Source organism: Giraffa tippelskirchi, chromosome Y (genome assembly GCF_054371585.1).
Source record: "Giraffa tippelskirchi isolate mGirTip1 chromosome Y, T2T-mGirTip1v1.2.pri, whole genome shotgun sequence".
NCBI lineage: Eukaryota > Metazoa > Chordata > Mammalia > Artiodactyla > Giraffidae > Giraffa > Giraffa tippelskirchi.
This window is the reverse complement of record NC_137290.1, coordinates 10,253,406-10,277,297: the sequence shown is the minus strand read 5'-3', so window position 1 is coordinate 10,277,297 and position 23,892 is coordinate 10,253,406. Positions and strand designations below refer to the sequence as shown.

Below are 23,892 nucleotides of genomic sequence, written 5' to 3'. Positions count from 1 at the left end.
TTTTGATGATTATTGAAGTGAACTTCACAAATCAGGAAGAATTGACATTGTTACATTTATTAGCATCCAGGAATATGATGTTCTTTTATATATTCAAGCATTCTTATCAACTGGTAAAGCTTTGTGTTCTCAACAAAGCTTTTGTTTTTCTCATCAGTTTTCCTTAGTTATTCCCACATACTGTTGCAGTTGTAGGCTTCATTGTGTAGGCTTTTTCTCGTTGGTTATAATTCCCCCAAACGCCAGCATCCTAGGAATGGGGTTAGTATTCCTAGTGTTGCCCCGCGGCATGCACTCAAGCTAGCCAAACCCTGTGCTTCCAGAGGCAGGTGGGGGCCACAGATTCTCCGAAGGAAAATGCAGGAAAAGCATAGCATTAAGTATGTGAGCACAGGTATAGACACAACTTATAAATACCACCCCCATACCCCGCCCCCAGCCTCAGTTTTGAATCTCCTCTCACTCTGGTTCCAGTGCTGGGACCAGGCCATCTGATTCTCAGGTCTCCTCCAGGGGTGACCCTGAAAGAGGGAAGAAGTACAGGACCCACTGGCATGATACCTGGCCCACTTCAGCCTTTCAGACAGAAGACTGGTTTGGATCAGTTGACCATAGGCTTCGTCGTTTGTTTACTTGGGCTTTGGTTTTTCTTGTGGGGTGGGGCAGGATTGGCCATACCACATGACCTGCGGGATCTTAGTTCTCCCTACCAATTGTAGAAGCCAGCCGGTGCTCCAGAGGGTGGCGCCTCACTGGGTAGCACTGTCTCCTGCTTTCTTTTAGTTTCATTCTATTATAGAATGCAAGTCAAAAATTAGATTTCCTGTTTTAAGCCACATTAAAAAAAAAAAAAAAAAAAACGCCAACCCGGTTCACACCAAAATTCCAGGCCTTCCTACCTGGAACTTCCGCCTAGGTCCTTTGCCTAGAAAAAAGGACCATCTCTCTCTTCAGTGGACCATCACTTAATATAAGGAGATCCAGATGTTGCAGGAGGAGAAGGAGGTGACTGCACAGGAGGGGGTTGAATGTCATCATCGACTGAACAGACATGAGATTGAGCAAACTCTGGGAGATAGTGAAGGACAGGGAAGCCTGGCGTGCTGCAGTCCATGGGGTCGCAAAGAGCCGGACACGACTTAACAACTGAGCGACAGATACAAGGGAAAACTCACAGAGTCACCTGAGGGCGCTGTGATGCCGAAGGGGCTCAAGGGCCCCGAGCTTGGTACCGAGCACTGGTCCAAAGTAGACTCCAGGTGAACTCAGGTAAGCTTTTCGGATATCCTGCTGTGTATGCCAAGCAGCACCAATGAAAATAATAGTAGTCTATAATAAGAAGAGAGAAGAGTTGTGTTTACTTACGATAGAAAAAAGTGTTGATTTCTATAAGGCAAACATGGCCAACGTGAAAGTCAACTTCCCAGATTATTCTGACAAGCTGCTCCAAGTTTTCAGCACAGTTTTATGTATTGTCAGAACAAAGGCTGCCAGAAGGTTGAGTGCTGAGGAATTGATAACTTTTGAACTGTGTTGCTGGAGAAGACTCGTGAGAGTCCCTTGGATCGCAAGAAGATCAAACTAGTCAATCCTAAAGGAAATCAACCCTCAGTATTCATTGGAAGGACTGAAGCAGAATCTCCAATACTTTGGCCACCTGATGTGAACAACCGACTCTCTGGAAAAGACCCTGATGCTGGGAAAGATGGAAGGCGGGAGGAGAAGGGGGCGACAGAGGATGAGATGGTTGGATGGCATCACCAACTCGATGGACGTGAGTTTAGGCAAACTCGGGAAGATGGCGGACAGGGAATCCTAGTGTGCTGCGGTCCATGATGTCACAGTGAGTCAGACATAACTCAGCCACTGCAAAACAACAGAACAAAAACATTAAATGAGTCAGGGGGGTTATATTTCTTCAGTGTTAAAAGAGAGACCAGCACATACATATCGAGTCAGTGTGGACCTGGCACCTGGGAAGGGAGTCTTCCTATCAAAGAAGAACAAACACTGGTTACCCAGAAGGAGGGTCCTTAATCTTTATTTTTAACATGGACATTATTTCTGGTCAAGGTGCCCTTTTCCTGAATAATTGAAGCAGATGTACAATGCATATAAGGGAGACCAAAAAGATGCTATTTTAGTTAGTTCGAGTTTGCTCAGACTCATGTCCATTGAGTCAGTGATGCCATGCAACCATCTCATCCTCTGTTTTCCGCTTCTCCTCCTACCCTCAATCTTCCCCAGCATCAGGGTCTTTTTCCAGTGAGTCAGTACTTCGCATCACGTGACCAAAGTATTGGAGCGTCAGCTTCAGCGTCAGTCCTTCCAATGAATATTCAGGATTGATTTCCTTTAGGAGGGACTGGTTTGGTCTCCTTGCTGTTCAGGGGACTCTCAGGAGTCGTCTTCAGCACCATGTATGAGACCTCGGCAAATTGTTTAACCTCTGTGCCTCATTTCTCTATCTGTGAAAAGGGGGAATGAAAAAATGGGTCCTGCCTCCTGGGGTGGTTGGGAGAATTAAGTGTCTCATATGGAAAAGCACTCACTCAGGCTGGTATCTGGCTCTCAAAAAGCAATGTTTATTTATTTTTTGAAAGATTTTCTAAATGTGGACCATTTTTATTGACGTTTTTGTTTTTGTTTTTTTTTTTTTTTTTTTACACTATTGGTTCTGTTTTATGGGTTTTTTTTGGTCACAAGGCATGTGGGATTTTATCTCCCTGACCAGGCCTTGAACCTGCACCCCCCACATGGGAAGGGGAATTCTTAGGAAAGGATATTTAAATCCTCGTTGTCACTCTGCTGATGCAGTATCAGGGATTCAAGACTGAGGGGTCAAAGCGGCCAGCTTGGTGCTTCTGTTGCATGGGAGCTGGATCCGTCTTTGCTGGGGGGTGGTCCTGTGCACTGCAGGAGGTTGACCAATATCCCCTGTCTCTACCCAAAAGTGTCCCCAGATGGTGCCACAGATCCCTTTTAGGGGAGCATGGCCATCCTTGTCTGAATAAGCACTGTTCTACGTGAGATCCCCATGAGTGGAGTCATGTCAGCCAGAGCTGTGAGACGGCAGGATGGAAATACTGCGGGCAGTGCTCATGGAGAGGCAGTTGCTAAAATCTCATCCTACCCCCAAAGCGATGCTTCCATGCCAGTCAGCGGCCGAGCTGACGTGTTGCGTTGGCCGATGGCTCAAACCCAGGGTGTCTGCTCCTCTCCACTGCTTCAGATTGTGATGCTTTTTAAGTTATGTGTTTGCTTTTGGCTGCACGGGGTCTTCGTTACTGCACAAGGGCCTTCTCGAGCTGCAGCGAACGGGGACTATCCTGGGGTTGCGATGTGTGGCGTTCTCATGGCGGCAGCTTCTCTGTTGCATAGCACAGGCTCCAGAGTCCACAGGCTTCAGTAGTTAGAGCACACGGGCTCAGCAGTCGCGGCTGGCGCACGGGCTCAGCTGCCCTGCAGCATGTGGAATCTTCCCAGACCAGGGATCGAACCTGGGCCCCTGGCAATGGCAGGCGGATTCTTCATGACTGGACCCCCAGGGAAGTCCCCAATCATGATGTTTGCAGCATTGTTATTTATATCCATGAAGAGACCGTCCCACACAGTTCTGAGAAACACAGACTCATCCATTTGGAGAAAGCAGTAGAGACACAGGGTTTTACATACCAGGCACAATTCTCACAGTTACACCTGTACTAACTTTACTTAATCCTCATGATTCTCAGAGAAGGCGATGGCACCCCACTCCAGTACTCTTGCCTGGAAAATCTCATGGACGGAGGAGCCTGGCGGGCTGCAGTCCACAGGCTCTCTAAGAGTCGGGCAGGACTGAGTGACTTCACTTTCACTTTTCAATTTCATGCATTGGAGAAGTGAACGGCAACCCACTCCAGTGTTCTTGCATGGAGAATCCCAGGGACGGGGGATCCTGGTAAGCTGAGGTCCATGAGTTGGACACGACTGAGCGCCTTAGCAGCAGCAGCAGGATGACAATTCTATGGTGGGTGAGGGGACATTGTTATTCCTACATGTTGCAGATAAAGAAACCAAAGCACAGAGAGGTTAAGCAACTTGCCTAACATCACACAGCTGGTTCGTGGCTGGGCTAGGATTGAGCCTTGGAGGTGGGTATTTGACATGCACAGTGCCATTTCCTTTTCTTATTCCCTCTGGTTGGTTAGGATCTTCCCAACCCAGGGAATGGACCCGAGTCTCTTTTGTCTTCCCGCATTGGCGGGCAGGTTCTTTACCACCACCTGAGAAGCCCTTGGCAGGTTCTTTACCACCACCTGAGAAGCCCTTGATAGTTGAGTTAACTGCCAAGTCAAGAAGTTTAAATAACAACCTGGAATTTGGGTTCTCTTGAAAAGTATCAGAGAATCTGGCAGGGCTTGGTCCACCACCACCAGTTGGCAGGAGCTTTGAGCGGCCGCCTCATTGCAACAGATTCCGTTTCTCCAGGGCCCCCATCACTCCCTGTTCTATCAATTGGCTGGATTCACTAATTCACTAATAATTCGCTGGGTGTCTTTGCCCAGACTCTGCAGATATTAGATTTTCAGACTTCCAGGGACGACAAATCACGCATGTGTGGTTTTGTCTGTCTGTTTCTTTTTGTTTGTTTTTTAGGAGCCTAGCCATACTAATCTTTAATTCAGTCCTGCCTATGTTACAGAGGATGGCTGATTTCGGTTTCCTTTTTGTGTGTGTGTGTGGGCATGCTGAGAGGCCTCTGACTTTTTGAGACCTCGAGGGCTGTAGCCACCAGGCTCCCCTGTCCAGGGGATTCTCCAGGCGAGAATACTGGAGTGGGTTGCCATTTCCTCCTCCAGGATTCTTCCTGACCCAGCGATCAAACTTATATCTCCACCCCAGGAGGCAGGACCCATTTTATCATTCCCTCTTTCACAGATAGAAAAACTGAGGCACAGAGGTTAAACAGTTTGCCGAGGTCTCATACATGGTGCTGAAGACGACTCCTGAGAGACCCCTGAACACAAGGAGACAAAACCAGTCTATGCTAAAGGAAATCAACCCTGAATATTCATTGGAAGGACTGATGCTGAAGCTGATGCTCCAATACTTTGGACACCTGATGGGAAGAACTGACTCACTGGAAAAGACCCTGATGCTGGGAAAGATTGAGGGCGGGAAGAGAAGGGGACAGCAGAGGATGAGACGGTTGGATGGCATCACCGACTCAGTGGACATAAGTTTGAGCAAACTCGAACTCACTAAAATAGCATCTTTTTGGCCTCCCTTATATGCATTGCACCGACTCGATGGACATGGGTTTGGGTGGACTCTGGGAGCTGGTGATGGACAGGGAGGCCTGGCGTGCTGCAATTCATGGGGTCGCAAAGAGTCGGACACGACTGCGCGACTGAACTGAACTGAACTGATACTCATTGTACATCTGCTTCAATTATTTAGGAAAAGGGCACCTTTTAGGAAAAGGGACCATTTTCCTAAAAGGTGCCTGGGGACCACAAGGACAAAAGCGGGGAAGGAGCGGCTCACAACCCCCGAACACCCCCACTCCACACGGTTTCTCAGATCGAGCGGTTAAAACTGCCTGAAACAAGTTTGTTGTTATCAGGGTTGGAGGACTGGAAATTCTGGCCTCACACCCACTCTGTGAGCCTAACGTCCTGGCATCACTGTCTCCCTGGCGGGGGGTTCCCCCTGGGACCCCACCCTCATCCCTCCCCTCCCCTACCTTGTCCCTGCCCGGGCCCAGGTCTTCCAGGAGGCCAGAAGTGGGGTTGACAGGGGAAAACCATGTTATACTGCCAAGCTTCGGAGACACAAGGGCCTGGATGCCTGGGGGTGGGGATAGGAAGGGCCGGGGGCTGGGGTCCCACACTGCAGAATCACCAAATGCACAGTGACCCCCAGGCACGCGGTCACCCCTCTCCCAAACACCCACACACTGCTGCTCACAATGGCCTACTCACAAAACCCCCAAGATGGTGGCAAATGACACTCTTTTGGATTGGGCACACACTTGCCGAAACACACCCCGCCTGGCCTGTGTGTTGAGGCTGGTCCTTATCCTTAAGGATGGACTCTCATCAGACCTTAAACAAATGGATTCCCAGCACAAAAGCTGAGAAATTCTGTGGGCATTTGGGTAGCTGGCACTTTGGGACTATTACGAATGGACCTGTTAGGAACATTCTTTATACATGTGCAGGTATATATGTAAGGTTTACATATATATATATATATATATATATATATGTGTGTGTGTATATATGATTCATTGGAAACACTGATGCTGAAGCTGAAACTCCAATACTTTGGCCACATGATGTGAATAACTGACTCATTTGAAAAGACCCTGATGCTGGGAAAGATTGAAAGTGTGAGGAGAATGGGATGACAGAGGATGAGATGGTTGGATGGCATCATCAACTGGATGGATGTGACTTTGAGTCAACCCTGGGAGTTGGTGGTGGACTGGGAGGCCTGGCGTGCTACACTCTGTGGGGTTGCGAAGAGCTGGACATGCCTGAGTGACTAGACTCAACTGAACGGATATATACATGAGTTAACCTATAGATTTGCAGGCAGATTCTTTGTTGTCTGAGACATGAGGGAAGCCTATATATACCGGCAAGCTGCAGTCCATAGGGTCACAAAGAGCAGACACTGCTGAAGCAACAGCACATATATATATATATATATATATATATATATATATATATATAATGAGTTCATTTCTGTTTTTGTTTTATAGAAGTATAGTGGATTTACGGTGTTGTATTAGTTTTTGGGGCAGAGCAAAGTGATTCAGATAAAAGTATGTAGGATTTTTCAGATTGGTTTTCATTACAGGATACTAGATAGAGCTCCCTGGGCTATGCAGCAGGACCTTATGTATTTTTGTATATAGCAGTTTGTATCTGCTAATCCCAAAGGCCTAATTTATCCCTTCCCCAATCCCTTTCCCTTTCAGTAAGTATAAGTGTGTTTCCTATGTCTGCGAGTCTGTTTCTGTTTCCTAAATCCATTTGTATGAATTTCCATCTATAAGTTATATCATAAGGTATTTGTCTTTCTCTGCCTGTCTTCACTCGGTATGATAATCTCTAGGTCTATCCATGTTGCTGCAAATGGCATAATTTCATTCTTTTTGATGGCTTAGTGATACCGAAGCGACAGCACGTGTATATACATGAGTTAATTTTTGGTTTTGTTTTATAGAAGTATAGTGGATTTACGACAATGTTGTATTAGTTTCTGGTGCACAGCAAAGTGATTCGGATAGAAATACGAATGTTCAGATTGGTTTTCATTACAGGATATCAGATAGAGCTCCCTGGACTATGCAGCAGGACCTTATGTATTTTTGTATATAGCAGTTTGTATCTGCTAATCCCAAAGGCCTAATTGATCCCTTCCCCAACCCCTTTCCCTTTCAGTAAGTATAAGTGTGTTTTCTATGTCTGCAAGTCTGTTTCGGTTTCTTCTAAGTTCATTTTTATGAGATTCCATCTATATGTTATATTATAAGGTATTTGTGTTTCTCTGCCTGACTTCTCTCGGTATGATAATCTCGAGGTCTATCCATGTTGCTGCAAATGGCATAATTTCATTCTTTTTGATGGCTTAGTGATACTCCGTTGTGTATATGTACCACATCTTCTTCATCCGTTCGTCTGCTGATGGACCCTGAGGTTTCTTCCATGTCTTGGCTGTTGTAAACAGTGCTGCTCTGAACATAGGGATGCATGGGTCTTTTCCTAGTAGAGTTTTCTTCAGGTACATGCCTGGGAGTGGGATTGCTGGCTCATACGATAGCTTTATTTTTAGTTTGTAAGGAACCTCCACACTGTTCTCTAGAGTGACGGCACCAGTTTATATTCCCACCAACAGTGTGAGAGGTGTCGTGAAACATCTTCGTACACACCTTCTGTTAGCTTAATACGCATTTCTACTGGGAATATACCCAAGAATGGCGTTGTTGGGGTTGGACGTGCATATGTGCAGTTATGCCAACCACCAGTTTTCTCTTCTAAAGAGCAGCACCAATTCACACTTCCATAACAATGCACAAGAGTTCCAGGGGTTTCACCGCCTCACCGACTCTCCTGCTTTTCCTTTAATCAGTCGGAAGGATATGTGCTTGTACCCCTGGAATCTGGTTTTTGAAGGCAAAACTTTTGAAAGAAATTTCTCAAGATGAATAGATTATAAATATCCACAAAATTAAAACTTCAAAAGTAGAAGGTAGAGAGAGAGAGGCTTTTTGTTTGTTTGTTTTAATGAATACACCTTGTTACCACTTGGGATTCTTGTGAAATGCATGTATTATCTTAAAGAGAAAACTCGCTCTATAATCTTCTAAAGTGTTGAAGTGCTGAAGCTCATGGGTGATCATTTGACTTCTCAGAAATGAGTGGGTGCTTTCCTAAGTAACAGAGGCCTGGAAACTGGTGATAATCTTAAAGTCAGCCAGCACCAAAGAACTGTCATAAATATCTCATAAGCGGTGAAGTCAACAATACCTGCATGCAAGGAAGAACTGGAAAAGATGCTGATTGAATCAACAACAGAAAAACCCTGGGGGAAGGGCGCTGCAGGGGGAGGAAACAGCCAGTGCAAAGGCCCTGAATCAGGGTGTCTGTTGCTTGCCACCAAAGGAGTCTGATACAGAGGCTTGTTGTTGTTGTTTAACTGCTAAGTCCTGTTGGCACAGTCTCTAGAGTCAGCCTCCTTGGATTTGAATCCTGGCTTGGCTCCTTATGATCTGTGTGACCTGAAGCAAGCGACAGGAACTCTGTGCCTCTGTTTTCTTATCTCAGAAAGAGACAGAATAACAGAATTGGCCACGTGGTCGTGAGCATTAAGGGGATCGACATGTGTAAAGACACTGGGTTGGTGCCTACTTCATGGTCAATACCCAAGATAACTTCCTCATTCTAATTATCTGCATATCAAAAAAGAGGGGAGGAGATTCTGGTCCATGGAGGAGAAATACATCTTGGGGGTTTGAGAGTAGGCCACTGTGAGCAGCAGTGAGTGTGTGGGTGTGCCTTGGGGGTCACTGTGTATCTGAAGTAGGCACAGGGCAGGCCCCCAGGTCCCAGACATCAGTGCCACCCCCCCGACCCCCAGGCATCCAGACCCTTGGGTCTCCGCGGCTCGGCAGTATAACACGGTTCTTGGTTCTTCCCTGTCAACCCCACCTGCCTCCTGGAAGACCTGGGCCCAGGCTGGGTCGAGGTCGGGGAGGGGAAGGGGCGCTGGGGGCGGGGGGCCCAGGTGGATCCCCCGCCAGGGAGACAATATTCCAGGGACGCTGGGCTCACAGAGCAGGTATGAGAGCAACATTTCCAACCCTCCAACCCTGGTAATAAAACCACAGCCAGCACTAGCACTTGCTGTCTGTTTTGGGCACTGTTGTACCCACCCAATCTGAGTCCCTGTGGGCCCGGGCGGGGTCGTTGGTCTGGAGCCGCTCCTTCCGTGCTTTTGTCCAGGGTGTCCCCAAGAGGGTTTTCCGGGAACCCACCGGCCTCACCGCCCCCGCGGGACGCCAGGAAGCGGCCCGGGGCCGGCCCGCCCCGACTCTGTGCCTCTGGGCAGCCCAGAGCCGAGTCGCTGCCGGGGCTCCGAAGGGTCTGCGCCATCCGGGCGAGTGTGCAGTGCGGGGCGGCGAGCGAAGGGCGGCGGGCGGCGGGCCGCGGGGTGGCGCTGCGGGGTCGCCGCGGGGAGGGCGGAGGCGGCCCGCCAGGAGGTGCGGGTGCGTTCCGGCGGCGGGGCGCGGGCGCGCGCGCCGAGGAGCCCCCCGAGGAGCCCGCGGCTCCCCGAGGGCGGCCGCAGTCCTCAGACCCTTCTGAGGCGCGAGGCGGGCGATTCGTGGTCCGAGGGCTCCGAGGAGGCTGGAGGGCAGGGAGGACTGGGCCTTGTGGGTGAAGGCCTGGCTGGGCCTCCTCCCTGGGCAGGTGCAAGAGGAGCAGGCGCCCGGCCCGAAGACGCCAGGAGGTAGGAGCGCGGGTCTGCGGGCCGCGCGGCTCCCTTGGGGGACGAGGCGCTCTGGGGAGGCGGCAGGGCCGGGGCCTCCTTCCGGAACGGCCGGAGGCAGCTCAGGAGGCTGACTCGGGGGAGCCTAGACGGGGGCCTGGGGGAGTGCGGAGGGGCGTGCAACCCCTCCGGAGCCTTTCGGGGGCACCAGAGCAAGCTGGCCAGAAGCGTGCTTGCCGGAGCGTTATGGAGCCTCGTGTGTCTCCGCGCCCGCGCCTGCGGCCGGCGGGTGCCTGGAGCGCGCCGGGGACGCGCATCTGAGGGGGGCGACCTCTGGGGGAGACCGGGCGTCGGCCCCCGGGTCCAGCCCTAGGCGATCCTGTGTCTGGAGGCCGATTCCGGCTTTGCAAACGTGTCTGCCAAGGCGTCTGTGTCTTTATGTCCCCGTGTCCAAAGTGTCTGTTTGAAAATAGGTGTTTCTGCAAGTCCGTACATGCGTGTGTCTGTGTGTGTATCTGCCCGGATTGTCTGCTCTTTCAAGCTCCAGGAACCTAAACCTAAACGTTTGTGTGTGTGGATCTGTGAGCGGGTCTTAGCGTTTCCAAAAGGCCCGCGAGCTGAAGGGGTGACTCTGATTTTCCAGGAATGTCTGTGACTGCGGTGTGGGTGTGGGTATGTGTGTGTCCGTGTGCACGGCTGGGTGTCTCCGAGGGTGTCTGAGAGAGACACGCCAGGGTTTCTCTCTGCTTATCTGTGTGATTTGATTTCCTAGTAGGTTTCACTGTTTACCAAGCCTGTAAGTCCAAAGCAGTGATTCTGATGTTTAAAAACACCATCTGGAGAGAGTGTAAAGGCTAGTGAACCTGCGGGCAGGGGTGGGGGTGGTCTGAGAGGGGAAGCCTCTGGGGGATGGGTCCCCAGGTGAGACTGGGGGTTGAGCCTGGGGTGTCAGACAGAGGTGGTCTGGGTGTCCCATAGAGTGTCCTTTCAGATTGAATTGTGCAAATATGTGTGTCCTGAGTGTGTGTGCCTGGAAGTGCCCAGTTTTTGAAGCTGTGTGTATCTGCACGTCTGTGTGTGTGTGTGTGTATGCACGCATGCGTGCCTGAGCGTTCCTCAACCTCACGATGTGTTACTGCCCATTTGCGTGTGTTTCAGGATCTACAAGTGCAAAGTGTGTCTTTATTTGCACACGTGGGACTCTGGGGCCAGGGGTGTGGCTGGGAGTTGTTGAGAGTGTCCCCCTGTGAGTCCCCGGCAGGGGGTCAGCTCGCGGGAGGGAGTCACTGTGTGTGTGTAATCCTTCAGGACCCCCACCCCTGGGTCTCTGAAGCTTGAGCCTCTGTGCCTTTCCCAGGAAGGCCTGGCCCCACAGTGGGGGAGGGGCGCTGGGCGAGGGGCCAGGCGCTGAGGTCCAGTAGGGACAGCTCATAGGAGGGACAGTGATGCTGGAAGGCTGGGGGTCTTCCTGGAGGAAGAGGCCCGGGACCCTCCCCACGAATAACGGAATTGCGGTGAACATTCTGACGCCCATGCGGGTGTCAGAGACCCTGTTAACCTCTTGACTTAATATCTGGGGGTTGGGTCGGGGACGGGGGCCTTGTGTGACTGGGCAACCCAGCCGCATTCATTCTCTTGCGTTTGTCCACAGGCTCCGCGGGCATCCCCAGAGCCAGCCCTGTCCGGGCGTCAAGCAAAGGCACTGGGGCCCCATCCCGCCTACGCCCAGGGTGGAAGACCCAGGTCGCAATGATAGTCTCAAGATCAGTTCCTTGGCCACGGTCCTGAAGGGTCTCCAACTTTCATGTTCAGGCAGGATGGTGCTGCGGGGTCTCCGCGGGGAGCATGGGGTAGGGGCACCCGGGGAGGATGTGCGGGGGCCTCCTGGGGAGTGGGGTGCAGGGGCGCGACTTGGAGGCCACTGAGACCCAATGGGGCGGGCGGTGGCGCCCCTTGAGGAACCAGGCCTCCCTGAGGGCCATCTCACCTTCTGAGCCTCCCGGCCCCTCCCAAGTCTGAGTGTTTCTGGGGTCACCAGGAGGAGCCACGACTGCAGTGGTCAGAGGAGGCTGGGGTATCTGCAAGAGGGGATGGCGGTGACCACCTGCAGGACAGCGGAGGGGGAGCTGGGTCCTGGTCCCCAGGTTTTAGGGAGCGCAAGGGACAGACCTGTGGACTTGTTAGTTTGGGGGAGGAGGTGGGACTTTGTGCAGGACACAGGAGAGGTCAGGTGGGAATCACAGGTCCAGGCACAGCCCTGACCAAAGAGAAGACTGAGAAATTGTCTCTGGGGGGAGCCTGTTGGGACAAATAGGGACAGAGAAACTTCTGGAGGCATATGGAGGTCCTCGGAGGATGGCTGTGATGATGTGCTGCTAACTACAGCCGTCGGAAATGGGCTTGGCGACCTCCAGGGACTTTGGGGGGTCGTGTCTGGTTTTGGGGGTCAGGGTGCCTCTCTGAGGGGCAGCCTCTGGGGGAGGGGCCAGGCCCGGGTGGGCCGGGGTCAGTGGGCGGGGACGGTGGGCACAGGGCAGCTTGTGTCAGAGGGGCGGCCTCCGGGGGAGGCCCCGGGGCTCGGGGGCCAGGCTCAGCCGGAGGGGACGGTGGGCACACAGCTCTTATGTCTTCCCCTCTGGGGCTGCAGGGCAGTGTGTCTGCCTGCGGCTCTCGGTTCTTTCCAATAAACTTCTGGGTGCACCTGGTGCCCCAGATGCTTGGAGCACGTCATGGAGAGCCAGAGTGCGTGAGAGGACCCGAGGGGGTCTCCCCGTTCCTGGGGGGTTGTCCCAGCTCTGAGGGTCCTGGAGGGCTGCCCCAGTTCTGAAGCCCACATGCCCTACTGACCAGCACCTTGTCCCTGTGCCTCAGCTGCTTGGTGACCCAGGGGCCTTTTCCCTCCCGCAGGGTTTCTCTCCCCCAGACAACCTGGCCCAGAACGAGGCCCTGGACTGATGAGGGAGAGATCAGAGGTCAGAGGTCAGGCTGGAGGGTCCCAGGGTTAGAGACAGTGATCCAGGGAAGGTGCGTAGGAGACGGTGGAGGGGAGGCCTCCTGACCCACCCCCGCCACCAACAGCGATAGAGTTGGATCCGACACGGGACTGCCTGAGTCTGGGTCAGACTGTGTTCTCAACACTTGACATGCATTTAATTCTATGTAATCCTCACGTTTCATCATTCTGCTCATTTTGTGGATGGGAAAGCTGACAGCACAAGAGGTTAAATACCCCCAAACTGGGGCATCCCAGGTAAAACACATGGTAAATACTTAAATTGAAATTTCAGTTGAAGAATGAATTACCTTTTAGTACAAGTACATGGAAAGTAGTCCATGGGACATGCCAATACTGAAACACAGTTTAGCAGAATAAACACAAAATGAATTTTTATGTCATGTAGGACACGACCCATGCAGTGTTTGGAGATAGTTATTCTAAAAAACGATCTGTGTGTCTGAAACTCAAATCTCAGTGTGCTGTGCTTTCTTGTGCTGTTGGTAAACCTTGAGCTCTCTCAGCTAGTGACTGGCAGGCTGGAATCCCCCCAGTTCTCACCCCCAGACACGCTGGCCCAAGTCCTGCCCAGGGCAATGCTGGCCGGAGGTGATGACCCCACACTGAGCCTGTGCAGAGAAGCCTCCCTGCAGGGCCGGCCCCTCCCCCGGGCTGTGCTGAGGGGTCTGGGGCTCAGCCCCTCCCATTGACCACAGTCCTGATGTGGACCTGGATGGCCCCGAGGACAGGGAGGGGAGGGCCTGTCTGAACCCCTCGGTCAGACTGCCTGGTAGCCCTGGGAAGGAGCTGAAAGACAGCCCTGGGAATGCCCCAGGAGTGCAATTACTGAGTGCCTGCTGTATGCCAGACTCCTGAGGCCCTTTTGATTCCCACTTAGCCAAGCTGCAGCTTCCTGTCCCCAGCACTTTATGTCACAGGTTTTCTAGTTTTAGAGGGGGTAAGTCCCAGGTACCACGAGCCCTGCCCCTGTCCTTGCCAGGCTCCATGACAACCGGTCTCCCCAGATCACATGCTGGGCTTTGGACGGAACCAGGAGGGAGGCATTGTCAACACGTCCCCTTGGTTCCTTGGATGTTGGGGACCTGGAGACATGCGGAGGGGATGGAGCTGTCTGAGTGCACCCGACCTCTGGGTTCACACCCGGGCCCCCTGGCTCTGCCACCCAGGCACTGACTGCTGTCTCTCCTGTTCACAGGGAGCAGCAGTGGAGTCACCATGCTGCCTCTGAACACCAGCAGGGGCCAGGAAAGGGAGGAGGTGCAGACCAGGCCTCCACAGAGACGAGGTGAGACACACGTGGGGCGGAAACTGTGGGCAGGCAGGAGTGGGGAAGGCCTCAGGGAAAGGCTGATGGGGAAGGGATGACCCTGAAGACTGGCCCCAACCCCAAGTATCTCCCACTGGCTCCTCTTAAGGAGGGGGGGGGCCTGGGGACACCCAGTCATGGTAGCTGACGTGATGATGGTACGCCAGATATTGCCGGAATCCACCGTGGCTTTCCCCACGTATTTTATCAAATCTGTCAGAGCCTATAACCATCACACAAAACAACAGGCATGCCTCTCCGTCGCTCAGCTTTGTAGTTCCTTCCCCAGACATAGCTACTTTCTAGCTCCTTGTCCAGTTTTCTAGAATGTTCTATGCTCACTCATGGAGACAAGGATGTGTATGTATCTGTTACTGTGTATTTATGTCTGATATACGGGTGCATACCACACATGCCACTTTCATTCATACTGGGTCTTGTTTCATTTAGTTCTGATCTGACACTGAGAATCTTCCAGTCACAGTCCCAAGTCTTTCCACACATCCAGTCACCCATGCTTCACAGTGAGGGAGGGACAGGAATTACCGCCTTTTCAGATGGGAAATCTGAAGAGTGACAAGTGTGAATCATCAGCTCACAGTGGGATCGGAACCCTGGCCATCTGGCCTGGGGGTCTTTGACCTTAAGCACTGTGTCCCCTGTCCATCTCGAGGGCTCTCCCCCTCAGGATGCCTGGTTTGTGTTCCAGCTGCCTGGGATTCCACAGTCTCTCTGTGCTATGTGTGTGTGCTCAGTTGCTTCGGTCATGTCCGACTCTTTGCTACCCTTCAGACTGTAACCCTGCCAAGGTCCTCTGTCCATGGAATCCTCCAGGCAAGAATACTGGGGTGGGTTGCCATTTCCTTCTCCCAGGGATCTTCCTGGATCCAGGGATTGAACCCAGGTCTCCTGTGTCTCCTGCACTGGCAGGCAGATTCTTTACCACTGAGCCATCAGGGAAGCTTAACCAGGTTCGTGCAGGTGGCCATTTGGGTTATTCCCAGTGTTTGATGATGACAATATATGCAAGTAGAAACAGGACTCTACTTGGGTCACATTACACAGGGGAGTGGATCCAGGACCATATGTTTAGAAAGGGAGATGGCAGTGTCCGAGGGGACGTTTGCACAGGTGGCCTGGATGCTCCTCCAGAGAGAGGCCAGGAGTGGAGGAGTGTGTAAGGAAATAGATGGATTTGTGCACAGCTTTGAAATAGCAGGAACTTTGACTCCAAATCGACATGTCTGTCTTCTTCGAGGAAACCCGAGTGTTTTCTGGAGAGACGTGCCCCACTGGCACCTGCATATCAGCTGTGCCTTCCTCCTGGGCACGGGCGCCCCAGGGCGTCACTATCTCCAGAGCTCCTGTTGTCTAACTCTAGCCTCTCCACTCACTGACAAGCCCTGTCTGTTCCCTGGGGACCTTCAGGATGCAACTTCATGCATCTCTGCAGGCACTGCTGTGCAAACTCCCACAAGGGTCCTAAGCTCTCTGTTTCCTTATTGCTAAAGTTGGAGGAATACAGTGCCCATCTCAGAGAGTTATTATGAACAGCCAAACAAGCTAATGCCTGCAAAACACTTAAAAGCACACCTGACACATAACAGGTACTCCACAGGTATTAGCCGTCTTCACTGGTTTCATGATGAGCATCTTATTATTATCGAGTTTCTCAAGCCTCAGCGGGTGAGATAGCCTCATGCCTCTTTCTTCCTCGCTCAGCCCTGCCTTTTGAGAGCACTACCAGTCAGCAAAGGGGGCCCACAGGAAAGAACGCAAGAGTGTCAGCCAAACGGGCGCCGACGTGTGGCATGGTGGGTCTAGTTGTTTTCTCCTTTGCCCAGAGAACCCTGGGCCTGAGAGGTCAGGCTTATCGGCCAGCCTCTCCGCCCAGCAGAGACCCTTGGGTGCCTGGGTGCCCTGTGCCCCTCCGCCGTCCCAGATGGGACCCCTTCCTGTGGAGGGGATGGTTTTCCTTGAGGGTGCTGCCCTCTTTCCTGCCTCCTTCTCTTTGCTGATTCCAACCTCTGCTCCTGTGTCACCTCCTTCATGAAGCCGCCCTTGACACTGCCTCCCCGATGCCTTGCCTTGCTGAGTTTCTTCAGCACTATTACTGCTACTTGAGATTACACTGTGTATCTATTTGCTCCTAATCTGTCTCCCTTAGGAGAGTAGTTCAGGGGGAGGATGCCAGCAGGAACCCCCATGTTGTTCAGTGACACATCCCCTGTCTAGATCAGGTGTAACCGGTGTCAGGCTCTGTATACACACGGGCTGATTAAATGAAGGAATGAATTCGGGAACGGTCCCTCCTGTGGAGGCAAGCATGGCCTTGTCTACCTGGGTACCATTCTTCTTTTTCCTACTAACCACTTTGACTTTTCCGGGGAGACCACGTGTCTCCATGCTCTTTGGATGGATCTGATCCCATCCTCAGACCTGCTCCAGGTCCGCCCCGACCAATCAGAGCCGGCGGTGCCAAGGTTCCCTGTGATTGTACCTGGGCTGGGCACGTGACTCACCCTTGACCAACGAGGCATCTGCTCTGTCTCTGGGCTTCTTAAAAGGCCAGAAGGGAGCCTGGAGGGACCCTGGTGAGAACCAGGGGCAGCCGTGAGGAGGGGTGAGGGGAGGCCCTGTGTCACATGCCTGCGAGAATGTCTTTCCTATTAGTGCCTATAGCACTCCTGGGAAGGACTCCTTAGAAATCACATTGGAAAAGAACGTGAGAGTCACAGACGGTGTAAAGATCACCCAAATTCACCAATCGCTAACATTTTCTCTGTTTATGTATTTTCTTTAACAAAATGTAATATATATGTATATTTATTGCAGTATATCTACACATAATATACCTAAGTGTGTATCGCCTGAGAAATGCAATATTCTGTTATTTAAGGGTGGGGCTGTGGTCACCTTCCTGCATTCAGCCCTGACACACAGTTCATCTTATCCCTGTATCGGTTTTGATATTAATAATATGCTCCATACTGTCCATTTGGCATCTTTTCCCTCCAACACTAGGTCTAGTTGTGTATGCAGGGGTTGTACTTAGTAACGTATCTGTAGTTTTCTTTACGCTAGACAGTCTCCTAAGCCTTGTTTGCCTTTTATGAAGGCATTTTGAAGTCCAGAGTCACCCCCATCCCATATTGTGGTTTATTGGTTGCATTTTTTGCCATCTCCCTATGAATGAAATTCAGGATAAGCTCTGATCTCTGGAGCACCACCTAAGTGATGCCGTGTCCTTCTCAGAACATCACATTTTGATGCACATGAGGTCTGTGCGCCATCACTGGTGATGTGAATTTTGAGCCATTGGGCCAAGATGCTTGTCCCCGTTCTTTGCTGAATAATATCTGACTTTCCCCTTTCTAATAGGGACTCATTGGAGAGACACTTGTAGATGCACTAAATAACCTAGAAGCAGAGAGAATTCTGACTGTGCCTTCCAGGCCCTTGCTCACCTGTGTCCTCCACAGAACCAGTCATGAACTGAGGTGATGCAGGACCCTAATGGCCCCAGGCCAAGTCAGCTGACCATGGGAATGCAATGGGAAGGCGATCCCTCCCTTTCCCCAAACCTGGAGAACACAAGGAAGGGATGAGGTGGTGATTCTCCTCCAGAGGCGGTTTGCCCCTCAGGGGACGCCTTCAATGTCTGGAAACATTTTTGTTTGTGACAATTGAAGAGGTCGTGCTAATGGCATCCAGTGGCCAGGAATGCTGCTTAGCATTTCTGCAATGCTCAGGACACCCCTGCCCTACCCATCGCAAGAAGGATCTGGACCCCAAATGTCCCAAGTGGGAAGGGCTGATAACCTGGGAACAGGAGAAGGACGGTTCTGCAGAGGTGAGGGCACCGTGTGGAGGGAACGCTGTCCTGCCCACCCCAAGCCTCCCAGCTGGCATCCCAGCCCTCTGAGGCTAAGGGCCCCAACTCCAGGGTCTCAGCACTGGGTTCAAACCCAGCTTCAGCCACTACCAGCTGTGGGACCTGGGACCAGTTCCTGAACTCCTCTGTGGCTCAGTTTCCTCATTTGTGAAACAGGGCAGTAGATTACTAGGACAATGAAATGAGTTCACATCTGTGCCACGCTTACCTGGAAAAATGGGCTTCCCAGGTGGTGCCAGTGGTAAAGAACCCATCTGCCAGTACAGGAGACACAGGTTTGATCCCTGGGTTGGGAGGATCGCCTGGAGGAGGGCATGGCAACCCGCTCCCGTATCCTTGTCTGGAGAATCAAGAAGGTTATGTACTCACTTCTAATCCTGAGTGCCGCATGCTCCCAACCTATACGTCTGATCAAATGTCAGAGTGGGAACGCTTACCAGGGCCTCCCTAGCCCTATTTCCTCATCTGCAGGATGGAGAAATAAGATCAGAGGCCACCTCGTGAGGATTAAATGGGACCTGACATGTCATTCAGGCTGAAGCGTCCTAAATGCTCAAAAACCGCGGGATGGAAATAGTAGTCCTCCCAGAAATTACTACAGCTTCAATACTGCCAGCACTGTGGGTGAAGCTTTCTGTTGGGAAGAAGTGTTTAATTTCTTAGGAAAGCAGGTGGTTTTAAGAAAATCAGCAAAGCAAACATTGTCACAGCTGACGGCTTTCCAGCTCTCACAAAGCAGCAAACTTTGTTACATTTAATGATCCATTTTTGGATTACTTTGTTCAGTCCTTATGCACCTCTGTGAGGGATCGGTTACTTATAGTCCATTATACAGAAATGCAAACTGAGGCCAGGGAGGGTCAGGTTATCTGCCTCAGGATCCCCAGCTGTACTGGGCGAAGAAGGAATTCAACCCCAGGTGGGTCGCCCCTGAAGTCTATGCTCAGCTCCTCAAACTAAGGGGGGGAGCCCTCTCCCCCTGGGCACTAAAGTTCTTCTCTCTCCTCTCTGTGGTCTTTCTTTCCTTCCAGCTGGGTTTTTGCTTCACCTTCTACATGGATTCGAGCGACTCCGAGTTTGACTCGCAACCTTCTCCTGGAAGTTCGAGAGCTGGCTCGAAGTACACCTCCCCTTCGAAGCCTCGTGCAAAGTATCAGGAGATCCAGGCCTGGGAGTGTCCCCTGTGCGGTCTCAACGTCCTCTACATCTCCTGAAACCTGAGGTCCCCCCGGCCTCCCACTCCAGGCCACCCGCATGCCCCCGTATCATGCATGCTGGGCTACTGTCATGTGAAACCCCCAATATGGTGGCTTCAATGAACCCAACTTGCTGTCTCTCCCAAGGCTGTGGTCTGTGTGTGAAACTCCCAGGGCTGGGGCGGTGCAGCTCTGTGGAGTTGGGCAGCCAGGGTCCTTTGACCTTGGTGCTCTGTGCCACGTGTCTGGAGGGGGCTCACCCCCTACACTCAGTCCAGCTTCTGGTTCCAGGGAAAGTAGGGGGATGAGAAGAGGGGAAGACATGCTTCAGTCCTTCAAAGGGCGACTCCTACAAGAAGCCCAGATCACTGTTCCTCACCTCTCGTTGGCCAGAGCGGGTCACATGGCGACATGCAGTTGTAACGGATGCTGGGAAGTGTAGTCCCTAGCTCGGCAATCCTGTGTCACCTAATAGCTGCCATCACTAGAGGAAAGTTGTGTCTGTACTTACCTAAGTGTCTGTACTTACCTTGTGTCTGTGCAACTCCGCGACCCCGTGGACTGTAGCCCACCAGGCTCCTCTGTCCATGGGTTTTTCCAGGCAACAATAGTAGAGTGGGCTGCCATCCCCTTCTCCAGGGGATCTTCCCGACCCAGGGATTGGACGTGCATCTCTTGTGTCTCCTGCATTGCAGGCAGATTCTTTACCCACTGAGCCATCAGGGAAGCCCTTTTATAGCAAAGGAGAATGGCTACGGTTTCCACCACTGACGAGATCTGTTATGTTTCATGTTTATGTTGATCTGTTATGATTTATCCCCAGCCACCAGGCTGTGCTGAATCCAGGAGTGAATAAAGTTATTCTTTAGTTCTGTATCTCTCTCCCACTGACTAGGATCTCCTCCCGTTTTACACAGATATTTAGAATATTTAGAGCACCGTCCATGTGGGAGGCACTGAGCTGATGTCTTTACACATTTTGATTCCCTTAGTTGCATTCTATTATTCTCCCTCTTTCTGAGATAAGAGAACAGAGAGTCCACGTCACTTGCTTCAGGTCACACAGATCTGAAGGAGTCAAGCCAACTTTCAAACCCTCTGGAGCAGGCTGCCTCCAGAGTCTATGCCCTTAACCTTCATGGTATCCACCTCACAGAGGTGCATGGGGGGAGATTCCCAGACGGTCACACAATTGTGAGTCAAAAAGCCTCTTTCGACACCTAGACCTTCCAACACTCCCTTCATTTACCTCTTCAGATGCTGCAGAAATACTTGGAATATTGTGTGTAGCACGTATGTGTAGCCACAATAGTGCCAGTTAACAACCACCACCACAAAATCCATAGAAGGTGTTCACTGAGGTGAAAACGCACAACATGCGTGCTGTGAGTTCCCATTTTATCTGGGGGATTTATAGCCCAGTTGACAGCCTCTCAGAGAGTGGTGAGGAACTGCTGCAAACAGGTCGGTAGGAGATCTGTTTATAAGGAATTTTTGCAAAAGGGGTCCACGCGATCACATGCACCCGTCATTGCAAGGTTCATGTTGTTTATGTTGCATGGACATCTGCATTAAAGACTGTAGTGCTTTTCTAAGTAAAAAGTGCAGTTTTGGCAGAAATGTGAACAGATATGCTTTTTGTAAAAAACATAGTGTATGAAAACTTTAATCCTGTGAAGTGTAATATGAAAATAATAATATATTCTTGATATATGTGCAAAATTTGAAACAACCACCTTTAAAAACAGTTTTCATCAGCCTGGGTACTTTCCTACAAATTGGGTGTCATTTTAGTTCCTATTTCATAGGACTCGGGTGAGGGTTACTTGAGCTCGTCCATGTCCAGTGCTCAGCACCACACCTGACAGAAGGAAAGTACCCAGGAAACCAACCATGACGCAGACATTTCAGTGACCACAGAATTGCATTGGAGAGGGATCCAGGTTTAGTTTTCTTGCCTCCAGCACAATAGCTTCCTGTGGATCCTTCAATGTAAAGGAATCCAGGACATTTCAGCGGCCCCACGTGGCCAGTGGCTACCGCACTGGACGCCGCAGATACAGAGCATTTCCGTGGTCACTAAAGGATCTGTGTCAGGACTGGCTTAGACCGCTTGTGCTGTGCTGAGCGCTCAGCCGTGTCCAACTCTTTGCGACCCCATGGACTGTAGCCCGCCAGGCTCCTCTGTCTATGGAATTTTCCAGGCAAGAATACTGGAGTGGGTTGCCATTTCCTTCCCCAGGGATCTTCCTGATCCAGGGATGGAACCCGTGACTCCTGCGTCTCCTGCACTGCAGGCAGATTCTTCACCAACGAGCCACCAGGGAAACCCTGTAGGTCTCTTAGATTATCAGAATGATCCCACACTGTAGCCCCAGAAAGTGAGGCTGTGGGCTTGCTGCTGGGAGAGCCTGAAGGAGCACAGTCTCATGGAGCATCTCATCGGTGGATCTTGGGGACTCTTGGGTCCATGCAGGGCCCTCTGGGCACTCTGAGTCTCACGGTGGCCAGTGCCCTGCCCACAGGACACCTCCTCTGCCTGGGCCAGATTAACCAGTCGGCGACTGCTGATGATAGATAAATGGTAATATGTCCTGAGATCTTCCGCCTGTCCCACATGGTGCTGAGCACTTTACGGAGATGCTCTCATGGACCTGTCACCAGAGCCCTGTGAAATACGAGCTAATATGATCCCCAATTTATTGGAGAGAAACACACGGCTCAGAGGAGCTTTTTAAAAACACTACCATTTTAAATTTTCTGCCAAATTCCGCACTATGTGCCTGTTTGTGTATTACATTCTTTCAATTCATAGGATTCAAATGTTCATAAAATAGTTCTTTCTTTAAAGCATTTTATCTGTTCACTTTTCTTCACAAACTGTCCTTTTGCCAGAGAGCAGCTTGGTTTTATGTACTGCAGGGGCTGGTACAGAAAATTCTCCAGGTCAGAGGTGGGCAGACTATGACCATCCAGCCCAGAGCCTGTTTGTGTAAATGAGGGCATGTTGACACAGCCACACTCATCCGTAGGCACCTTCTGGGATGCTTTTGGGCAAAAGAGGGGCAGCTGCGACACAGGCCTGATGGCCCAGGATTCCAAAATACCTGCCACACACCCTGGCCAAAAAAGGTGACTGGCCCCAAAATGATTGGAGGCCAAACTGAAATCAATATGGCTGAGGGTGTGAGAATGGTTAGAAAAAGGAGGGAAACTCTTGAACTACCGTGACCCTGAGGCACACTGTAAAAGATATTTTGTGTTTGAGTCCAATACACATGCTATTAACACATACGTGTGTTTCTACCTGTGTGGAATTTCTTCACACTCTAAGCACAAGTTTAGGACTACTACTCCCTCTTACTGAGTTATTACAAATCCTAAAGGATGATGCTCTGACAGTGCTGCACTCAATATGCCAGCAAATTTGGGAAGCTCAGCAGTGGCCTCAGGACTGGAAAAGGTCAGTTTCCATTCCAATCCCAAAGAAAGGCAAAGTCAAAGAGTGTTCAAACTACCACACAATCGCACTCAACTCACACACTAGCAAAGTAATGCTCAAAATTCTCCAAGCTAGGCTTCAGCACTACATGAACTGAGAATTTCCGCATGCTCAAGCTGGATTCCGAAAAGGCAGAGGAAGCAGAGATCAAATTGCTGACATCTGTTGAATCATAGAAAAAGCAAGAGAACTCCAGAAAATATGTACTTCTGCTTCATTGACTATGCTAAAGCCTTTGACTGTGGGGATCACAACAAACTGTGGAAAAGTCTTCAGGAGATGGGAATACCAGACTATCTGACCTGCCTCCTGAGAAATCTGTATACAGGTCAAGAAGCAGCAGTTAGAGCCAGACATGGGAAAACGAACTGGTTCAAAACTGGGAAAGCAATACGTCAAGGATGTATATAGCCACACTGCTTCATTAACTTATATGGAGAGTACATCATGCGAAATACCGGGCTGGATGAAGCACAAGCTGAAATCAAGGTTGCTGGGAGAGATATCAGTAACCTCAGATAAGCGGATAACAACACCCTTATGGCAGAAAGCAAAGAGGAACTACAGAGCCTCTTGATGAAAGTGGAAGAGGAGAGGGACAACGTTGGCTTCAAATTCAACATTCCAAAAACAAAGATCATGGCATCCGGTCCCATCACTTCATGGGAAATAGATGGGGAAACAGTGACAGACTTTGCTTTCTGGTCCCGAGGTTTTGGGGGCGGGAGGGGCAGACCCGGGGACTTTGCAATTTGATGGAGGAGGAGGAGGTACCGGGGCTGCTCTCAACCTGGGAAGCCAGCTGGGTGTCAGGGGTGAGGGAGCAAATGAGCCAAGTAGACCTCGGGAAGTGATGCCGTGGGGGTGTTGTGGGGAGTCTGGGGGGCACTTTGACGGGTAGGGAGCAAGGCAGGCCCTCTGGACGTGTTTGCAGGTGCGCTGAGATGCATCAGAGGCTTGCAGATGAGAAGGGCACATGGGAAACAGCCTTTGCGC

General features: G+C 51.1%; 1 protein-coding gene across 1 annotated transcript; it reads left to right on the top strand.

Annotated features, from left to right (window-relative positions):
* The first annotated feature begins 1,197 nt into the window (after window positions 1-1,197).
* On the top strand, window positions 1,198-20,270 carry LOC145537688 (uncharacterized). Its single transcript, XM_081568539.1, has 5 exons — window positions 1,198-1,228; window positions 9,558-10,002; window positions 11,633-11,793; window positions 14,193-14,282; window positions 19,230-20,270. Exons 1-5 carry the CDS (start codon window positions 1,198-1,200, stop codon window positions 19,277-19,279), a joined length of 777 nt encoding a protein of 258 aa, XP_081424665.1. The 3' UTR covers window positions 19,280-20,270.
* The last annotated feature ends 3,622 nt before the right edge of the window (window positions 20,271-23,892 follow it).